The 15,941-nt window shown below is 53.0% G+C and overlaps 2 protein-coding genes across 10 annotated transcripts in view; one reads left to right on the plus strand and one right to left on the minus strand.

Moving 5' to 3' along the window:
• Positions 1–8,886: 8,886 nt before the first annotated feature.
• TMEM54 (transmembrane protein 54) lies at positions 8,887–15,033 on the plus strand. 2 transcript variants are annotated; one of them, XM_045548368.1, is made up of 6 exons: positions 8,887–9,053; positions 11,327–11,520; positions 13,677–13,736; positions 13,881–14,069; positions 14,191–14,325; positions 14,756–15,033. In XM_045548368.1, exons 1-6 carry the CDS (start codon positions 9,038–9,040, stop codon positions 14,828–14,830), a joined length of 669 nt encoding a protein of 222 aa, XP_045404324.1. In that variant the 5' UTR covers positions 8,887–9,037; the 3' UTR covers positions 14,831–15,033. The 2 variants fall into 2 exon arrangements, with proteins under 2 accessions (XP_045404324.1, XP_045404325.1); XM_045548369.1 differs by lacking the exon at positions 14,756–15,033 and adding an exon at positions 14,449–14,742 and having other exon boundaries at positions 8,941–9,053.
• LOC123635817 (neuron-specific calcium-binding protein hippocalcin-like) overlaps positions 15,025–15,941 on the minus strand; it is a 70,601-nt gene continuing 69,684 nt past the window's right edge. For all 8 annotated transcript variants that reach the window (XM_045548359.1, XM_045548362.1, XM_045548361.1 and 5 more), the window contains one exon: positions 15,025–15,871. In XM_045548359.1, coding sequence (XP_045404315.1) covers positions 15,774–15,871 — 98 coding nt within the window. In that variant the 3' untranslated portion in view covers positions 15,025–15,773. The remainder of the gene's footprint in view (positions 15,872–15,941) is intronic.

The raw sequence follows: 15,941 nt of genomic DNA on the forward strand, positions 1-15,941 counted from the left end.
TGGACAGTGGAGACACAGAACGTTTTCTTCGTTACAGGATGTTCTGTTGGACATCACTGATTTAGTCTGTGTGATAGAGCAAAGCTCGTTAAAGATTGGAGACAGGGTGTTGGAGGCAGAGGGACCCACAAGAGCAGAGATACTAAGATGGAAACCACTTGGAGGTCAGGCAGTGATGCGAGAGATGGGGAGTGGCTGTAAATACAGATGAAGCTTCTCTTGCCCGCCGCTCACCTCCTCCTGTGTGCTCCCCACCCCCAAGTTTCATGGAAGACAATTTTTCCACGGAAAAGGGGGTTATAGGGGGTGCAGCAGAGCTTTGAAGCCAGGTCCCTAACAGGCCATGGACTAGTACCAGTGCACGGCCCAGGGGTTGGGGACCACAGATTTAAGATAAATTCTGGAAACAGAGCAGCAGGACTTGCAGATAGATAGAATGTAGAGAAGGAGAAAAAGGGAGGAATCAGGAATGGCCCTGATGCCACTAGGTGGAGGAAGCACCATTTACTCAGAGAAGGAAGCCTGAGGAAAGAGCAAATTGAGGGGAGTGGAACTAAGAACGCTTCTTGGGCACATTAAGCTCAGATGGCCGTTATGCATTCAAGCGGAGATGTCAAGTAGGCAGTTGGGGACACAAGCTGGGAACTTAGTGAGAAGTCAGAGCTGGAGATATATATATATATATAGTTTGTCCTCTGGATCCATGGATTCAACCAATTTCAGATCAAAAATATTTGGAAAACAAATAACAATACAACAATAAAGATACAAATTTAAAATATAGCAACTATTTACATAGCATTTACATTATATTAGGTATTATAAGTAATCTAGAGATGATTGAAAGTATACAGAAGGGCTGGTCCGAAGGTAGTGAGTTATTTCACTTGATTGTTCACAGTCAGTTACAGATTGAACTCCTTGTTCTACTACTTTCCCCCCTGCTCACTACTGAACTTGACTAGTCTTAAAAAAAAAAAGAAAGTATACAGAAGGATGTGCATAGGTTATATGCAAATATTATGGCAGTTTTTATAAGAGACTTGAGCAACTAGGAATTTTGGTATTGGAGGGGGATCCCCCACAGATGCTGAAGGATGACTGTTTATAGGAGTCATTGACACATTGATACTGTAACAGCCAAGGGACTAGATAAGATCACTGAGGAAGAGGGTGCAGACAGAGAAAAGAAGAGGGCTTTGGCCAAATTCCCAGGCATGTCCTCATGAAGAGTCAAGAGAGTGGAGATCTCAAGAAGCTGAAGAATTGTTGAGAAGATATCACAGTCAGTGAGCTGGAAAGATAGGAGATGGGTGTTGGGGCGTAGGGTGCTGAAAGGTAAGACCTTAGAAGTAGCATAGTTATTTATGAAGACAAGGTCAAGGGTTTGACCTTAAAATGGGTTGGTGAGGACCAGACTTAGAGGTCCAAGTCCAGGAGGGAGAAATCAAGCTAAAGAGACCAAGAATGAACAGATACAGAGGTCAGAGGAAAACGTGAAGGATGTGGGGTCATAGAATCAGAGAGGCATGTCTGCAGCAAGAGGGAGCAGTCATCTTGATTGACTATTGCTGAGAGGTTAAGATGACAACACAGTAGTGTGACACTGGATTTGGCAACATGACAGATGTTGGTGTTCTTGACAAGAGCAGTTTCAGTGGAGTCGTGAGGTTGGAAGCCCAAAGAGAGTGGGTTGAAGAGTGATGAGATTTGACGAAGTAGTAGTGAAGGGGAAAAATGAGTAATAGCTGGAGGGAAGGCAGAGTCAAGGGAGGTTTTGTTGTTTTGTTTTGTGTTGTTTTAAGAAGGAAATATATAGCATGTTTGTTGATTGGAATGATCTATTGGAGAGAGGACACTTGATGGTGCAGGAGAAAAAGGATGTCATTGCAGAAACAAAGCCCTTGATAAGGAGACAGTTTAGTCTTAGAAAGGAACAAGAGGACTTCACTTATGGTGACAGGGAAGAAGGCAGAGTGTGGGTTCCTGTTCTGGATGTGGTGATACAATTATGAGTAATGCTGCGCTGAACATTCATATACAAGTTTTGGTGTGAATATGTCTTCAATTCTCTTAGGTACATACTTAGGAATGGAATTGCTGGGTCACATGGTAACTCTATGTTTAACTTTTTGAGGAACTACCAAACTGTTTTCCTAACTGGCTTCACCATTTTATCTTCCCAACAGTAGTGCATGAGGGTTCCGGTTTCTCCACAGCTTCACCAAGGCTTATTATTGTCTGTCTTTCTGGTTACGGCCATCCTAGTGGACACGAAGTTGTATACTATTGTAGTTTTTATTTGCTTTCCCCTATTGACTAATGATGTTGAGCATCTTTCCATGTGCTTATTAGCCATCTGTGTATCTTCTTTGGAGAAATGTCTATTCACATTCTTTGCCTATTTTTTGTTGGGTTATTTGTCCTTTTGTTGTTGAGTTGTAAGACTTCTTTATGTATTCTGGATACTAGGCCCTTGTCAGATGTATGATTTGCAAATATTTTCTCCCATTCAGTGGGTTGTCTTTTTTCTTTCTTGATAATGCCCTTTGAAGCACAAAACTTTTTGATTTTGATGAAATTACAATTATCTATTTTTTTCTTTGATTGCTTGTCCTTTTGGTGCCACAACTAAGAAATCATTGTCTAATTCAGGTCACAGTGTTTTCTTCTAAGAGCTTTAGCTCTTACATGTAGGTCTTTGACCCAGTTCGAATTAATTTTTGTATATGGTGTGAGGTAGAGGTCCAGCCTCATTCCTTTTTATGTGGATACTCAATTGTTCCAGCTCCATTTGGTTTGTTGTTGTTTTTTTTTTTTTTTAAGAAACAGGGTCTCACTCTGTCACCCAGACTGGAGAGCTGGAGTGCAGTGGCACTATCACAGCTCACTGCAACCTTGAATTTGAATTCCTGGGCTCAAGGGACCCTTCTACCTCAGCCTCCAGAGTAGCTGGGACTTCAGGCATGTGCCAGCATGCCTGGTTAAATTTTTTAAATTTTTTGTAGAGACAGGGTCTCACTATGTTGCCCAGACTGGTCTCAAACTCCTGGCCTCAAACAATCCTCCCACCTCAGCATCACATAGTGCTGAGATTACAGGTGTGAGCCACCACACCCGGCCCCAGCTCCATTTGTTGAAAGACTATTCTTTCTCCCTTGAATTATCTTGGCACCCTTGTTAAAAATCAATTGACCATATGTGTATTTTTATTTCTTATTTATTTCTGGACTCTCAATTCTACTCATATCTATTTATGTGTCTATCCTTATGGCAGTACCACATTGCCTTGATTACTTCAACTTTGTAATACATTGAAACTGGAAAGTGTGAGTCCTTCAACTTTGTTTTTCTTTGTCAAGATTGTTTCGGCACCTTCTAGATCTTTTGCATTTCCATATAAATTTTAGGATCAGCTTATCAATTTCTGCAAGAAAGGCAGCTTGGATTTTGATAGGGATTATATGGAATCTGTAGATCAGTTTGGGGAGAATTGCCATCCTAACAGTATTAGGTCTTCCAATCCATAAACTCAGGATGTCTTTCTTTTTACTTAGATCTTCTTTAATTTATTTTATGTTACTGGCTTGAAGCAGAAGACTGTCATGATCTGATTTACACTTTAGGAAGATTGCTCAGTTCATGTGGAACATGGTTGGGGGCCAAGAAATGCTACGTGAACAAGGGCAATAGTAGCAAGACAAAGAGGAAGTCACTACAGAAATATGTATGATGCAAATCAGCAGGACTTGGTGATTAACTTCATGTAGAAAGAAAGAGAAGGCCGGGCGCGGTGGCTCAAGCCTGTAATCCTAGCACTCTGGCAGGCTGAGGCGGGAGGATCATTTGAGCTCAGGAGTTCGAGACCAGCCTGAGCAAGAGCAAGATCCCGTCTCTACTAAAAATAGAAAGAAATTATATGGACAGATAAAAAATATATAGAAAAATTAGCTGGGCATGGTGGCACATGCCTGTAGTCCCAGCCACTCAGGAGGCTGAGGCAGGAGGATTGCCTGAGCCCAGGAGTTTGAGGTTGCTGTGAGCTAGGCTGACGCCATGGCACTCTAGCCAGGGCAACAGAGTGACACTCTGTCTCAAAATAAATAAATAAAGAAAGAAAGAAAGAAAGAAAGAGAAGAGTAAAGGATGAGTCCCAGGTTTTTGGCTTGGGTATATCATGATGCTACCAATTGAGATAGAAAATACAGTTTAGGGGAAAAGGTGAAGGAATCAGTTGGCACCCGTGGAGTTCAAGGTGACCCTGGGACACCCAGGTGGCAGGGTGAGGTACAAGGATACTTTGGTGTGATGCTGAAGGGAGCTTCCTAGTCTGGGATAAGTGATTTGAGACTCATCCTATAGGAGCCACGAGAGTGTATGGACCAACCAATGGGAACAGTAAAGGGACCAGAAAGGACACAAAGGAATACCAGTATTCAAAGGTTGAGCTGAGGACAAAAAGTCCACAAAGAAGACAGAAGGGACAAGGAGAGAGGCAGGAGGAAGCTTGGGAGAGAGGCATGATATACAAGTGCAGGGGGGTGGCAATGATAACAGATTAGGGACTGAAAGGCTTCCCCTGGATCCAGCCAAGTTAGAAGTCACGGGTGACCACAGTGGGGCTCTTCCAGCTGCTGTGGATCGAGGAGGAAGTGGACGCTGCCAAAGTGGAGACAGCAGGTGAGGAGAGCTCATTCCAGAAGCACGGAGGGGAAGGCAATGAGGGTGAAAAGCAGGAATTAGAAATGGAAAGAGGGCCGGGGGAGCTGTGCTTTTTAGGATAAAGAGACTTGGGTACGTCTGTAGGTGACAGAAGGAATCGGGTGAAAGGACCAACATGAGGATGGGGTGGGGTCCTTGTGGAGCTGGAGGAGCAGGCAGAGGAGTCAGGAGGTGAGGGGATGTAGAACAGGCTTTGCAGGCGCTAATCCCAAATCTCCCCCTTCCTTCCGTCTCCACAGCCACCATCCTCCTCCACATCCAAGTTCCCCCGCGGGTCTCATCTCACCGGGGCCCTCAGATGCCCAGCCCTGTGCTTTGGGCCTGGTGGAGAAGAGGCCAGCAGGGGGCAACCGAATGGAAGAGACCAGAAAGGGCCATGGCCTCCGGGAAGTCAAAGGATGGGACCAGGGGGCTCAGCACGTGACACGCTGCCCAGAGGCTTTTGTGCAAGGTGTGGCCCTGGGGGAAGCAACGGGGTCATGAGGAAGGCCACTGGGGCAGCCAACGAAGGGGCTGGAGAGGTCATCCACACGAATGGGCAGGACAACAGGACAGAAACCCAGGTCCAGGAAGGATGAAGAGCACTGACAGGAGGGTGACATGGAGGTGGTGAGGAGGGGTAGAGGACAAGAGCCAGCTGGCAGAAGTCTCAGAGGAGGAGAAAATGATATGTACACACAGAAAAAAGAAAACCACAAAAAAACTTCAAAATGTGAATGGTGGTTATTCACGGGGGTGGGGAGGATTATGAGTAGTTCTAGTTTCTTCTTTGTACTTTCCCGATTTTTCCCAAAAATTTTCTACAATGAAGTTTTTCCCCAAAATATAAAGGATAGAAAAAAATACAAACAATAATGTAACAAACACCCCATTCACATATCCAGAATTTGTAATTGTAAACATGTCATATTTGCTTCTAAAAAAAAACTTTAGCCTTTTTTAAAATCATTATTATTATTTTTTGAGACAAGGTCTCACTCTGTTGCCCAGGCTAGAGTGCAGTGGCGTCACCACAGCTCACTGCAACGTCAAACTCCTGGGCTCAAAGGATTCCCCCTGCCTCAGCCTTCCTAGTAGCTGAAACCACGCCCAGCTAATTTTCCTATTTTTTGTAGAGACGGGGTCTCGCTCTTGCTCAGGCTGGTCTCAAACTCCTGACCTCAAGTGATCCTTCTACCTTGGCCTCCCAAAGTGCTGGGATTACAGGCATGAGCAACTGCAGCCGGCTGCAAAATTCCCTTTAACTGCCTCCTCCTCTCTCCGACAGCATAGGCAGTTGGTCTTTAGTTTTATATATATGTATATACATACATAAAATAGAATCTGGCACAGTTGTGTCTGATCGCTTTTCTTACATGGAGGAATGGTTCTTAAAATGGGGGTGGAGGAGGCGAAGCTTCCTTAAAGTGAGGAGGGGCTGTCCAGGGACTGGTAGCCTGAACCCTGCCCCGGCTGAGCAGCCAGTGGGGAGGCCACGCCCTGGGCAGACCCAGCCTCTGGCTGAGTGCACTGGGCCACACCTAGTCGTTAAGTGTTCCAGGAAGAGAATTACTACTTGCATTTCTCTGGCTGGGTTTCAACCCACTTCCATATCTCTCAAGTCACTTATGCCTCAGAAATCTGGAAAGCCTAGAAGGAAAATCATTATCGTCTTTTGACAGATAGGAAAACTGACGCCCAGGGAACGGCAGTAAGCTGCCAGGATGGCATAGTGACTTGGTAGAGGACAAGTTCTTATCAGAACCTTAGGCCATGTATGGAGAGGTGGGGCAGAGGCAAGGGACCAGGGTGCCTGGAACTGGTGGACTTTGGCCTCATGGCAATAAGGAAAAGAAGTGGCAATAACTTCAGGTCGCTGAGGTTGGCCCATGGCTGGGAAATTATGGTCTAGAGAGAAGCAGGTTCTTCCACCTCAGGGGCCCCAGAGAACAGGTGCAGGGCTAGGGCTGAGGCTCTCCCCATTCCCCCCGCCCCCGTCCCCCACACACACACTCAGAAGTCAGGGGTGGCCTTCACGGTCAGACAGGCCTGGACCCAAGTCTCAGCTCTACCATCCATATACGCTGTGGGATCTTTGAAAAATCCTCTACCTTTCTGGGCCTTGATTTTCCCATGCGTAAAATGGGGATTGTCTTTAACTCTCAGAGTTGTTCCAAGGATAAAAAAAGAGAACCATCATCTATGCATCCAGAAAGGAAAGCCATTTAAAAGGTCTGGTGACCAGCCTACTTCCAGAAGTCTCCAGCGGGGCTCAGTGTCAAGGGCACTGCCTGACATTGACTGACAGAGAAGCCACATGCACACACACAAGTGAGATTTGATAGTGGCTTTGCAGTGACCACATGCGCTCCCCAGGGTGGCTGCTGGGCTTTGGCATCACAAAGCTGTTGATGGAGTGGGGGCAGGGCCGTGGTGGGGAGGAGGCTCTTCCTTTCTTTTTAATAAAAGCAAGACATGAATAAATGTTCATTATGAGACTCCAACCATACAACCATGCGTAACACAAAAAGCAAAGTGCTTCCCCTCTGCTCCAGGCCACATCACTCTTGGTTATCACCATTGCTTGCTATTAGGACAGCTTGTCCGTGAACATCATTAAGTGCATGCGTATCTCTGCACTCTTCAGTGTGCAGGATAAAGACTCAGAAATGGAATTGCTGGGCCATAATTACAAGTGTCTGACCATTTACAATGTGGATAAGTACTGCCCAATTGCCTTGCCAACAGGCTGTCCCCATGGACATCAACATTCGAATGCCAGCCTGATGCCTTGAGGAACTGCACCCGCCTTCCCTTCCACCTGACAAGTCTGTCTCTCCACCCAGCACTCCCTGCATATTGTCTGCTGCAGACAGCAGATGACGGGGAAGCACATCTGCTGAGGGGTTACCAGACCGGCCCAGGGGGCTTCCTAGGAGAACTGGCTCTGCTCCCTCCCTTGGTAATGTGCTCTCCAAACTGCAGAGGCTCAACACACACACAGTAGGTGTCAGCACAGGTGTGCGGAAAGCACTCATTTGGGGGACAGCCCATGTGCCAGGCTCCAACTACCCACCCAGGGGCATCGAGCCAGCCCCTGCCCTCCAGACCACTGCCCATCCGGGTGAGGGGTGCAGGGGGTGAACAGATGTTGCCCAGATACCACTGTAAATGCCTCCCAGAGCCCTGCTCCAAGGACCTAGAGGGCCCAGGGAGGCAGCCACAACATGGTCACTCTGGAGAACTCAGGCACGGAGAGCTGAGGGGACATCCAGGCTCCTGTTTATGTCACTTCCGGCTGGGTACTCTTGGTAAATGGTCAACCCTCTGAACCAAAGGGCCAGGCATGGCATCATGGTGTCGTGGCATCACGGTATCACGGCATCATGGCGTACCTCCCCAGCAGGGATGCGGGACTGAAACAAGGCACTGTGTGTGCGCATGCTCCGTGTGTCTGTGTCTCTCTCTCTCTCTCTCTCTCTCTCTCTCTCTCTCTCTCTCTCCTCATCTCTCTCTCTCTCTCTCATCCTGGCGCATGAAAGGGGCCCATCACTATAGCCAGGAATAGTAAAGCTCCTACTATGTGCTCCTGCTAGGTCTACACTTTGTCCATAGGACACTCTGGAGAGCTTCCTAAGTGTTTTCTTACCTCATTTTTGTATCTCATTTTGTCTCACCATAACCTTAGGGGACAGTAATTATTTTCCCTGATTTTCCAAAGAGGGCAGTGAGATCCCCCCAAAATGGAGAGGTCAAGCACCTTGCTCAGCATGGAAGACAAGACCCACAGGCCGGGGCGTGTTCTTTGCTCAGTGTAAGCACGCCCAGGGAGGCAAGGTGACTTGCCGGGGTCGCACGGGGGCTCAGGGGCAGACCCGCTCATTCACCACCGCTGCTACCCCGCCCCCGCCCAGACTTCACCCTGGGGGCTTCCCGCCCCGGTGCCGCAGGTCCCGAGAGCGGCAGCTGACCCGCGTGCAGCCCCCTCTCCGTCCGGGCCCCGAGCTCCGTTCCATCCGTGCAATGGGCCGAGCGGGGCGGGCGGCGGGCGGGGCTGCGCTGACTCAGCCGGCGGCGGGGGCGGCCGGGCCGGTCGGGCCGGCCGCGATGCAAACGAGCCGCCCGGGCCGAGCGGGGCGCGGCCGCCCGGGGGGTGACGGGAAGGGAGGCCGGGCCGGCGCCACTGAGCCCGGCGCTCCGGGCGGCGGCGGCGGCGGCGGCGGCGGCGCGGGGCGCGCGGGCGGCGGGCGACGAGGATGGGAGCCGGGCGCCCGGGCGGCCCGCAGCCTCCGGAGCCCCACTGAAGGCGGCCGCGGCGACCCGCGCAGGAGCCGACATGTGTCTGCGCCTCGGTGAGCGGCGGGGAGACCGCGGGAGGCACAGCCGCCCCCCAGCCTCGCGCAGGGGCGAGCACTGCAATGCGAGTCCCAACCCCCGGGTCCAGGCCTCTAGCTTCCTCGGCGCCCTGGGCAAGGTCACTTTCCTCTCTGGGCCTCAGTTTCTCCACAGGGAGCTGGAGGGAGGAGTGCTGCGGCCCGTACTTCACGTGGCCCTCCGCCCCTCGTCCCCACTTTGTTTTCTTGCGGAGGGATGCGCCTGCCCTCCGGGGTCCTGGGCGGCACAGAGATGCTGGCTACATCAGCCCCCACTTCACCCAGAAGGGAGCGCAGAGGGACAGGGACCAGGGCCCGGGCCTCAGCTTCCTCCGCCTTGCTAAGGGCTCCCACTTCCACCCTCTCCACTCCTCCCACGGGGCCGGCAGGGCAGTGCCCCCTCCCTCCCCTCCCGGGGACAGTGATGCCGCTCTGGGTCATCAGAGAGTCCTGGGAAGTCCCCACTCTCTAGCAGAGAGAACTTGTGAGCCTCAGTTTCCTTATCTGTAAAATGGAGACAGTAGCACCCACCTCCTAGGCCTATGGTGAGGATGGAGTTAGCTCCTAAGAGTGAAATGCTTGGCACTGCGCCAACCACGCTGCTAAGTGCTCCCAGAATGTTAACTTAGAATTAAAGAAGCCAGGACTGTCCTGAGACTCCGTCCAGGGCTCCAGGCATAGCCCCAAGCTGGCACTGTCCCTCCTGTTTGACCAAAGTCTTGGTCCTTGAAGTCTTGCTTTTGTTACTGAGCCCAGCCCTGAGCCGGGTGGTGTCCCGGCTGCCAGGTAGGCGGGTGGATGGGGTGAGGTAGGTGGGGCCCTGGGATGAAGTTGCCATGCCCCTTCCTGTTTGGCCAACAGTTCATCTTCAGGAGGCTGTTCCAGGCCATCGCCTGCCCTCTGCTTTTCCTACCCTGATCCAGCTCCAGAGGGTCCTGCAGGCCCCAGGGGTCTCAGAGACCTGCTGGACTGACCCCTCCCTGTTTTATAGATGGGGCATCTGGGGCCCAGAGAGGGGAGGGGCTGGTGCCAGGTCACACAGCGAGTCTGTGACTGAATGTCCCCCTTCCCTCCCTGCTCCCTGGGGATTGCCTCTTGCCACAGGGTCCCGGAGAACAGTCAGTCTAGAAATTCTTTTTTTTTTTTCTTTACCTGCAGAGCTCCCATATATGAACTATGATCAATGCTCTCTGCCACAGATGGGGACACTGAGGTCTAGAAAGGGACTCAAAGTTAGATCCCAGGAGGAGCAGCTAAAGGAGGAAGGGGCTGTGTTGTTCTGGGGCCTGACCAGTCTTCCAGTCTCAGAACTGGCGAGAATGAGGGGCCAGCAGGGCCAGGGTGGTGTGTGTCCTTCAGGGCAGAGCCAGGACCCGTGGGGGAAATTCCAGACGGCAGATCAGGAACAGCCTGAGCTGCCCAGGGAGGAGGCTCCCCACTCCTGGGGATGTGCAGATGGGGGCTGAGCAGCCACTTGGCCACTCAGAATCTGCATGAGTCCCAGTGTTCTTTGCCCCCAGCCCCCTATCCTTGCCCTGTCCCTACCCAGTGCCCCCTGCACTGGGAGCTTGCTTTTCCCAGCACCCTCAGGGTGTGCCCCACTTTCATCCATCTCCTCATAGACCCTCCCTCCCCACTGGGAGACAAGGGTCCTTCTTCCCATTTTACAGATGGGAACAGGGAGACTCAGAGGCCGGAGCTACCTGTCCCCAAGTCACCTGGCTCTAGGCAGTCCTGTTCAGCAGTGGTGTGTTGAGCAGCTGCTGTGTGCCAGGCTCTATCCACCAAGCAGGGCCCAGTCCCTGCCCAGTGAACTGTGGCTCCTTGGGGACCTGGACAGTGACCGTCGAACTCACTGTGGTGCCCCAGGGCCTGGCACAGAGCAGGCCCTCAGTGAACGTTTGTGTGATGAACACTTGAATGAATGAATCAGTGAATGGGGAGCTTAGTGGAAGGACAGTGGGGTCTAGAGCTAGAGCCCCGCCACTCATGACCTTGAGTGCTAATAAGCAGTACTACCCTTTATTAAGTACCAACTGTGTGCTTTCCCAAGGACTTTCACCTCTCACAAAGGTATCGTGAACCCCTTTTACAGATGAGGAAACTGAGGCTCAGAGGAGACAAGTTACTGGCTCCAAGTCATCCAGAAATAGATTTAGGACTCACTGTTCACTCCTGCCAGGGCCTCGATTTCCTGCTCTGCCCAGCAGGATAAGCCCCACCCACAGCCCTGACACAGCTGTCCCCTCCAGGTGGCCTGAGTGTGTGTGACTTCCGGAAGGTGCTGATGAAGACAGGTCTGGTGCTGGTGGTGCTGGGCCACGTGAGCTTCATCACAGCCGCCCTGCTCCACGGCACTGTGCTGCGCTATGTGGCTGCCCCCGACGACGCTGTGGCTCTGCAGTACTGTGCGGTCAACATCCTCTCTGTCACTTCCGCTATTGTGGTACTGCCGGGCTGGGAGGGTGGTTGGCGGGAGGGGGCTGGAGGGGGCTTGAAAGGTCTTCAACAAGTTCCTACTCAGAGCCTTTAGTGGGTAAGCAGAGAGCCCGGGCACTAACCCTTGGTCTACCACTTACCAACTGCCCGAGTCCCTCAACTGCTTCGCCTCAGCTTCCCCATCTGTACAATGTGATGGTAACGGTGCTTACCTCTGAGGGCCCTAGTGAGTACTGACTGACATCGTCCATATAAAATGGTTATTGCTCACCACCGTGAACTGAGGTTATTATTACAATAAATACCCAAAGTGCCACTGGACAGAAGGAAGGAGCATCAAGTCAGCTTGGCAGAGTCCAGGAGGGTTTCTCTGGGATGGGTATTGATGGATGAGTAGGAGTTCCCAGATGGGCTGCCATGAGCACAAACTAGATGTGTGGCTTGCTGGGACTAGCAGGCAGGAAAGGAAACGAGATGGCATTCCAAGTGCAGAGAATGGGAGGTGCAAAGTATGGACGTGGGAATGGCTAAGCTCTGTTCTGGAGAATTGAACAGCAGGAGCTTAGCATTGGGCATGGCCTGTAGTACCTGCTCAGTAAATAGTAGCCATGATTGTGAGTGCATGTCAGTGCCTGTGTGATTAACACGAGAATGAATGTTCTCAGGTTTATAAAGCTCTTTCCTGCCTGTCAGCAGAGGCAGCTGCAGCCCTAAGGGGAACATCCCCATACACATCAGTGTCTGGATTCCATCCCTGCCACCTCCTGGTGGGGGACTTATTCTTTTTAATCCTCTTCCCCACCCCCTGCAAAATGGAGCTCAGACAGCCTGCCGGACTCAGGGCCTGGGGGGACGGAGATCATAGGCCTCAGCCCTAGCGAGTAGGGGAGCCTGTGTCAATGGGACGGGGCTGGGCGGGACAGATGTGTCGGGTGTGCTTGGACTTACTCTTACTGACATTGTTTGTTCCTCTTACCAGCCTATGAGGAAGGCAGAGAAGGCGGCAAGCTCAGGGTTAGGAGGTTCACCAGGGACAGGGTCTGGGTCGGACCCTTGCAGCTTTGCCCTAGTTTACCCAGTCAATCCACACAGCTCCCAGTAACATGGGCCATTATTAGCCTCCTTTTACGTAAGAGGAAACCAAGACTCAGGGATTCACCCAACATCCCGCTGATAGAAAGAAGCCAAACTGGGTTTGAACCTATTTGTGTCTGACACCAAAGCCACCGGTCTTTCTGTGAGCTCATCCTACGGAGAGGGGCTTAGCTCAGAGAGGTTGAGGCACTTAGTTGTGGCTGCACAGTAAATTAAAGACATGTGGGGCCTGGAACCCAGGACCCTCATCTTACCACCTGCCTCCCTTGGGTCCAGCCATGCCCGGTCCAGGGAGGGAACAAAGGAGGAAGACAGGCTGCATGCAGCCCAAAGATCCAGAGGGAAGCTGCTGGGCTAAGCAGTGGGGTAATCCCAGCCCTTGGGACAGAGGGTGGTTGGGGAAACCTGCACGAGGAGGAACCCAAGCGTGGCTTGGAGGATCTGCACAGGCAGAGGAGCGAGAAGGGTGTTCCTGGCAAGAGGGTGTGTGTGGCAGCATCCGGAGCAGGCCATATGTGGGTGTCCACATCCAGGCCAGTGAGTGGGCAGAGTGGCCTGGGATGGGGTGGTGAAGCTGACAGGGCTGGGGGCTGGTCACTGAGAACCTGAAATAATTTAAAATGCTCCCAGGGATTGGAATTCTACTCCATAAAGTGTCCTGGTTTGTTTTAATATAACAATTTTGGTTTTAGTTCCTTGCTGGTTGGGTTACTTAGTTTCTTCCAAAATCTTTCCCATTCCTGGACGATATGTCACATATATTCTGTGGCTTAGCATACCCCCTGGCATGCCCCTGCAGCCCTGGGATACACAGCTGTAGGCAGTGGGGAGTCATGGAAGGTTGTAGGCAGGGAGTGACTGCTTTAGAAACATCACTCCAAGGCTGGACCACGAGGAGGCAGTGGCTCCGTGTCGATGGCGGTAATGAGGCCAAGGCTAAGCAGGGGTTGGGGTGGGGGGCTGGAGGGCCAGGGTTGGCATTGGTGGAGTCTTTATCCAAGGGTGGCCCTGACCCCCTGCCCACTCCCCTGCAGCACGGGGTCAGAGCTGACTTGAGCCTCCCCATAGGTCATCACCTCTGGCATTGCAGCCATCATCTTGTCACGCTACCTCCCCAGCACCGCTCTGGTATGTGACACCTTCAGGGATGGGACTGTGGGGGTAGGGTCAGGGCCTGGCCTGCTCGGAGGGGGTGAGGCTGACCCTCAGTAGGCCAGAGCTGCCCATGGGGACCAGCCTGATGTCCACTGACCAGTGGCCTCCCCTACCCAGCGCTGGACAGTGTTTAGCTCGAGCGTGGCCTGTGCGCTCCTCTCTCTGACCTGTGCCCTCGGCCTCTTGGCCTCGATCGCTGTGACCTTTGCCACCCAGGGCCGGGCACTGCTGGCCGCCTGCACTTTTGGGAGCCCTGAGCTACTGGCCCTCACGCCTGACTGTCCCTTCGACCCCACGCGCATTTACGTGAGTTCCTAGACCTGGGGTGGGAGGGAACCCAGGTGCTCAACAGGGCTGGGAAGGGTTCTCGGAGTCCGCCCTCCACCCCCAAGCCCAGACAGCCATCTCTGCCCCCTGTGCCCCACAGAGCTCCAGCCTGTGCCTCTGGGCCATCGCGCTAGTGCTCTGCATGGTGGAGAGCGTGTTTGCTCTGCGCTGTGCCCAGCTTGCCCACCAGCTGCTGGAACTGAGGCCCTGGTGGGGGAAAAGCAGCCACCATGAGGTATGTCCCCTCCACAGCCCTGACTTCCCACACTTCCTGGGAGGCCCTGCTGGGGAGCTCAGGCCTGTCTGCCCCACCCCTCTGGTCAGGGCCCCCACCTTGAGAACTGGGGTGGGGCAAAAGTTTTCTCCCCAGGAGCGAAGGGAGAGGCTTGGAGGTGCAGAGAGGCCGGATCTCCCAGCTGAGTCACACAGCTGACACCTGGCTCTCCCAGGGCCCAGGATGAGTTTTTTTTGGGGGGGGGTGGCATCTGGGCTTGAGCTGGGTGGGGTACTCCAAGGGTCTGGCCTGGCTCTTGCATGGGGGTGGGTAATGATGCCATTTTACCCCCAGAGATATTCCCCTCCACTCCTCCCATTCCCTGGGTGTCCCAGAGAAAGAGATCCAGGCCCAGGTACAGTGGGTCTGGCAGCCTCCTGTGTCTCTGCAGATGCGGGAGAGCCCGGAGCCCGTGGAGGATGGGGACCTGCTGCGCTGCACCAGCTCTGAGCTGCTGACCCTCTGAGAGCTGATGTCTCACCCATGGCCACTGGACCCTGCAACCAAGTCTGCAGCATGGCCAGGCCAAGATTCCTGGAGCTGGCCCAAGAGGGCCTAGTGGACCCTTGGGGACCCAATGGGGCTTTCAACTCCCTCCCCGGCCACCCAGCCCACTGCACTGAAACGAGACTTTATTCTGAAGTTATTAAAAAGAACAGAGTTGCTCCACTTGGCTGCATGCAGGGGGTGAGAGGGAGCATGGGGGAGGGACAGGGGCTCAGTCAGGGGGGCCGTGCTTCTTTCCTACCCAGGACACTGTGGACGGGGTTCTAGGTGCATCTGTCCGTCTGTCTGTGGGTCTGTGTGTGTGAGAGGCCAAAGAGGGGTTGGTGGGTCTGTGTGTGGCTGGCTGTGTTCATCCAAGTGCTAAAGGGCAGGTGGAATCCTGGGAGGTTTTCCTTTGCATCATGGCCTCCAGACCAGCAACGGCTGGGGCAGGATGGCTGGAGGTTCTCCCGCAGGGAAGAGTGGCTCAAAGAAGCTTTTTCCTCAAACCCCGACACCCCTGAAACCCTTCTCTCCCCTCCAAATAAAAATACAGGCTCCTCACCTGGGCATGACTACCCCCTCCACCCGGGCTGAGACCTGCAAGAGCGGGGCATGCCTGGGGGTCGGGGGAGGGGTCTGCCCTCATTGAGATCCTCCGGGTAGGGGTGGGCTGACTCTGCCCGGCAGAACAAGCCAGCTCGCGTCTATCATTGCCTCTTGGATTGGGGTGTACTAATAGCTTGCTTGCTTGAGCCTGGGGGGACTGCAGGGTTCTCTTTAGAGGCCCCCCAAAGTGCAGACCCGGGGTGGGGGGTCTCCCAGTCTGGGCCCCAGCCTGGATAGGAGGCAAGGGAGAGGAAGCGGAGAGCCGGGAGGGGGCCGGTGAAGGCAGGGAGGAGGGGGGACCTGGATCCTCTCGCTCAGAACTGGGAGGCGCTGCTGGGGTCGCACTGCAGCAGGCGCACGATGGACGGGTCGCTTTTGGCCCCGCGTATGAACTCCTCCAGGGACAGCTTGCCTGCGGGGCGAAGGGAGCTGTGACCGCGGAGAAGGTGGCAGCGGAGCGAGGGGCAGAGGAGTGGGGGGAG

This window comes from Lemur catta, chromosome 3 (genome assembly GCF_020740605.2).
Source record: "Lemur catta isolate mLemCat1 chromosome 3, mLemCat1.pri, whole genome shotgun sequence".
Lineage (NCBI taxonomy): Eukaryota > Metazoa > Chordata > Mammalia > Primates > Lemuridae > Lemur > Lemur catta.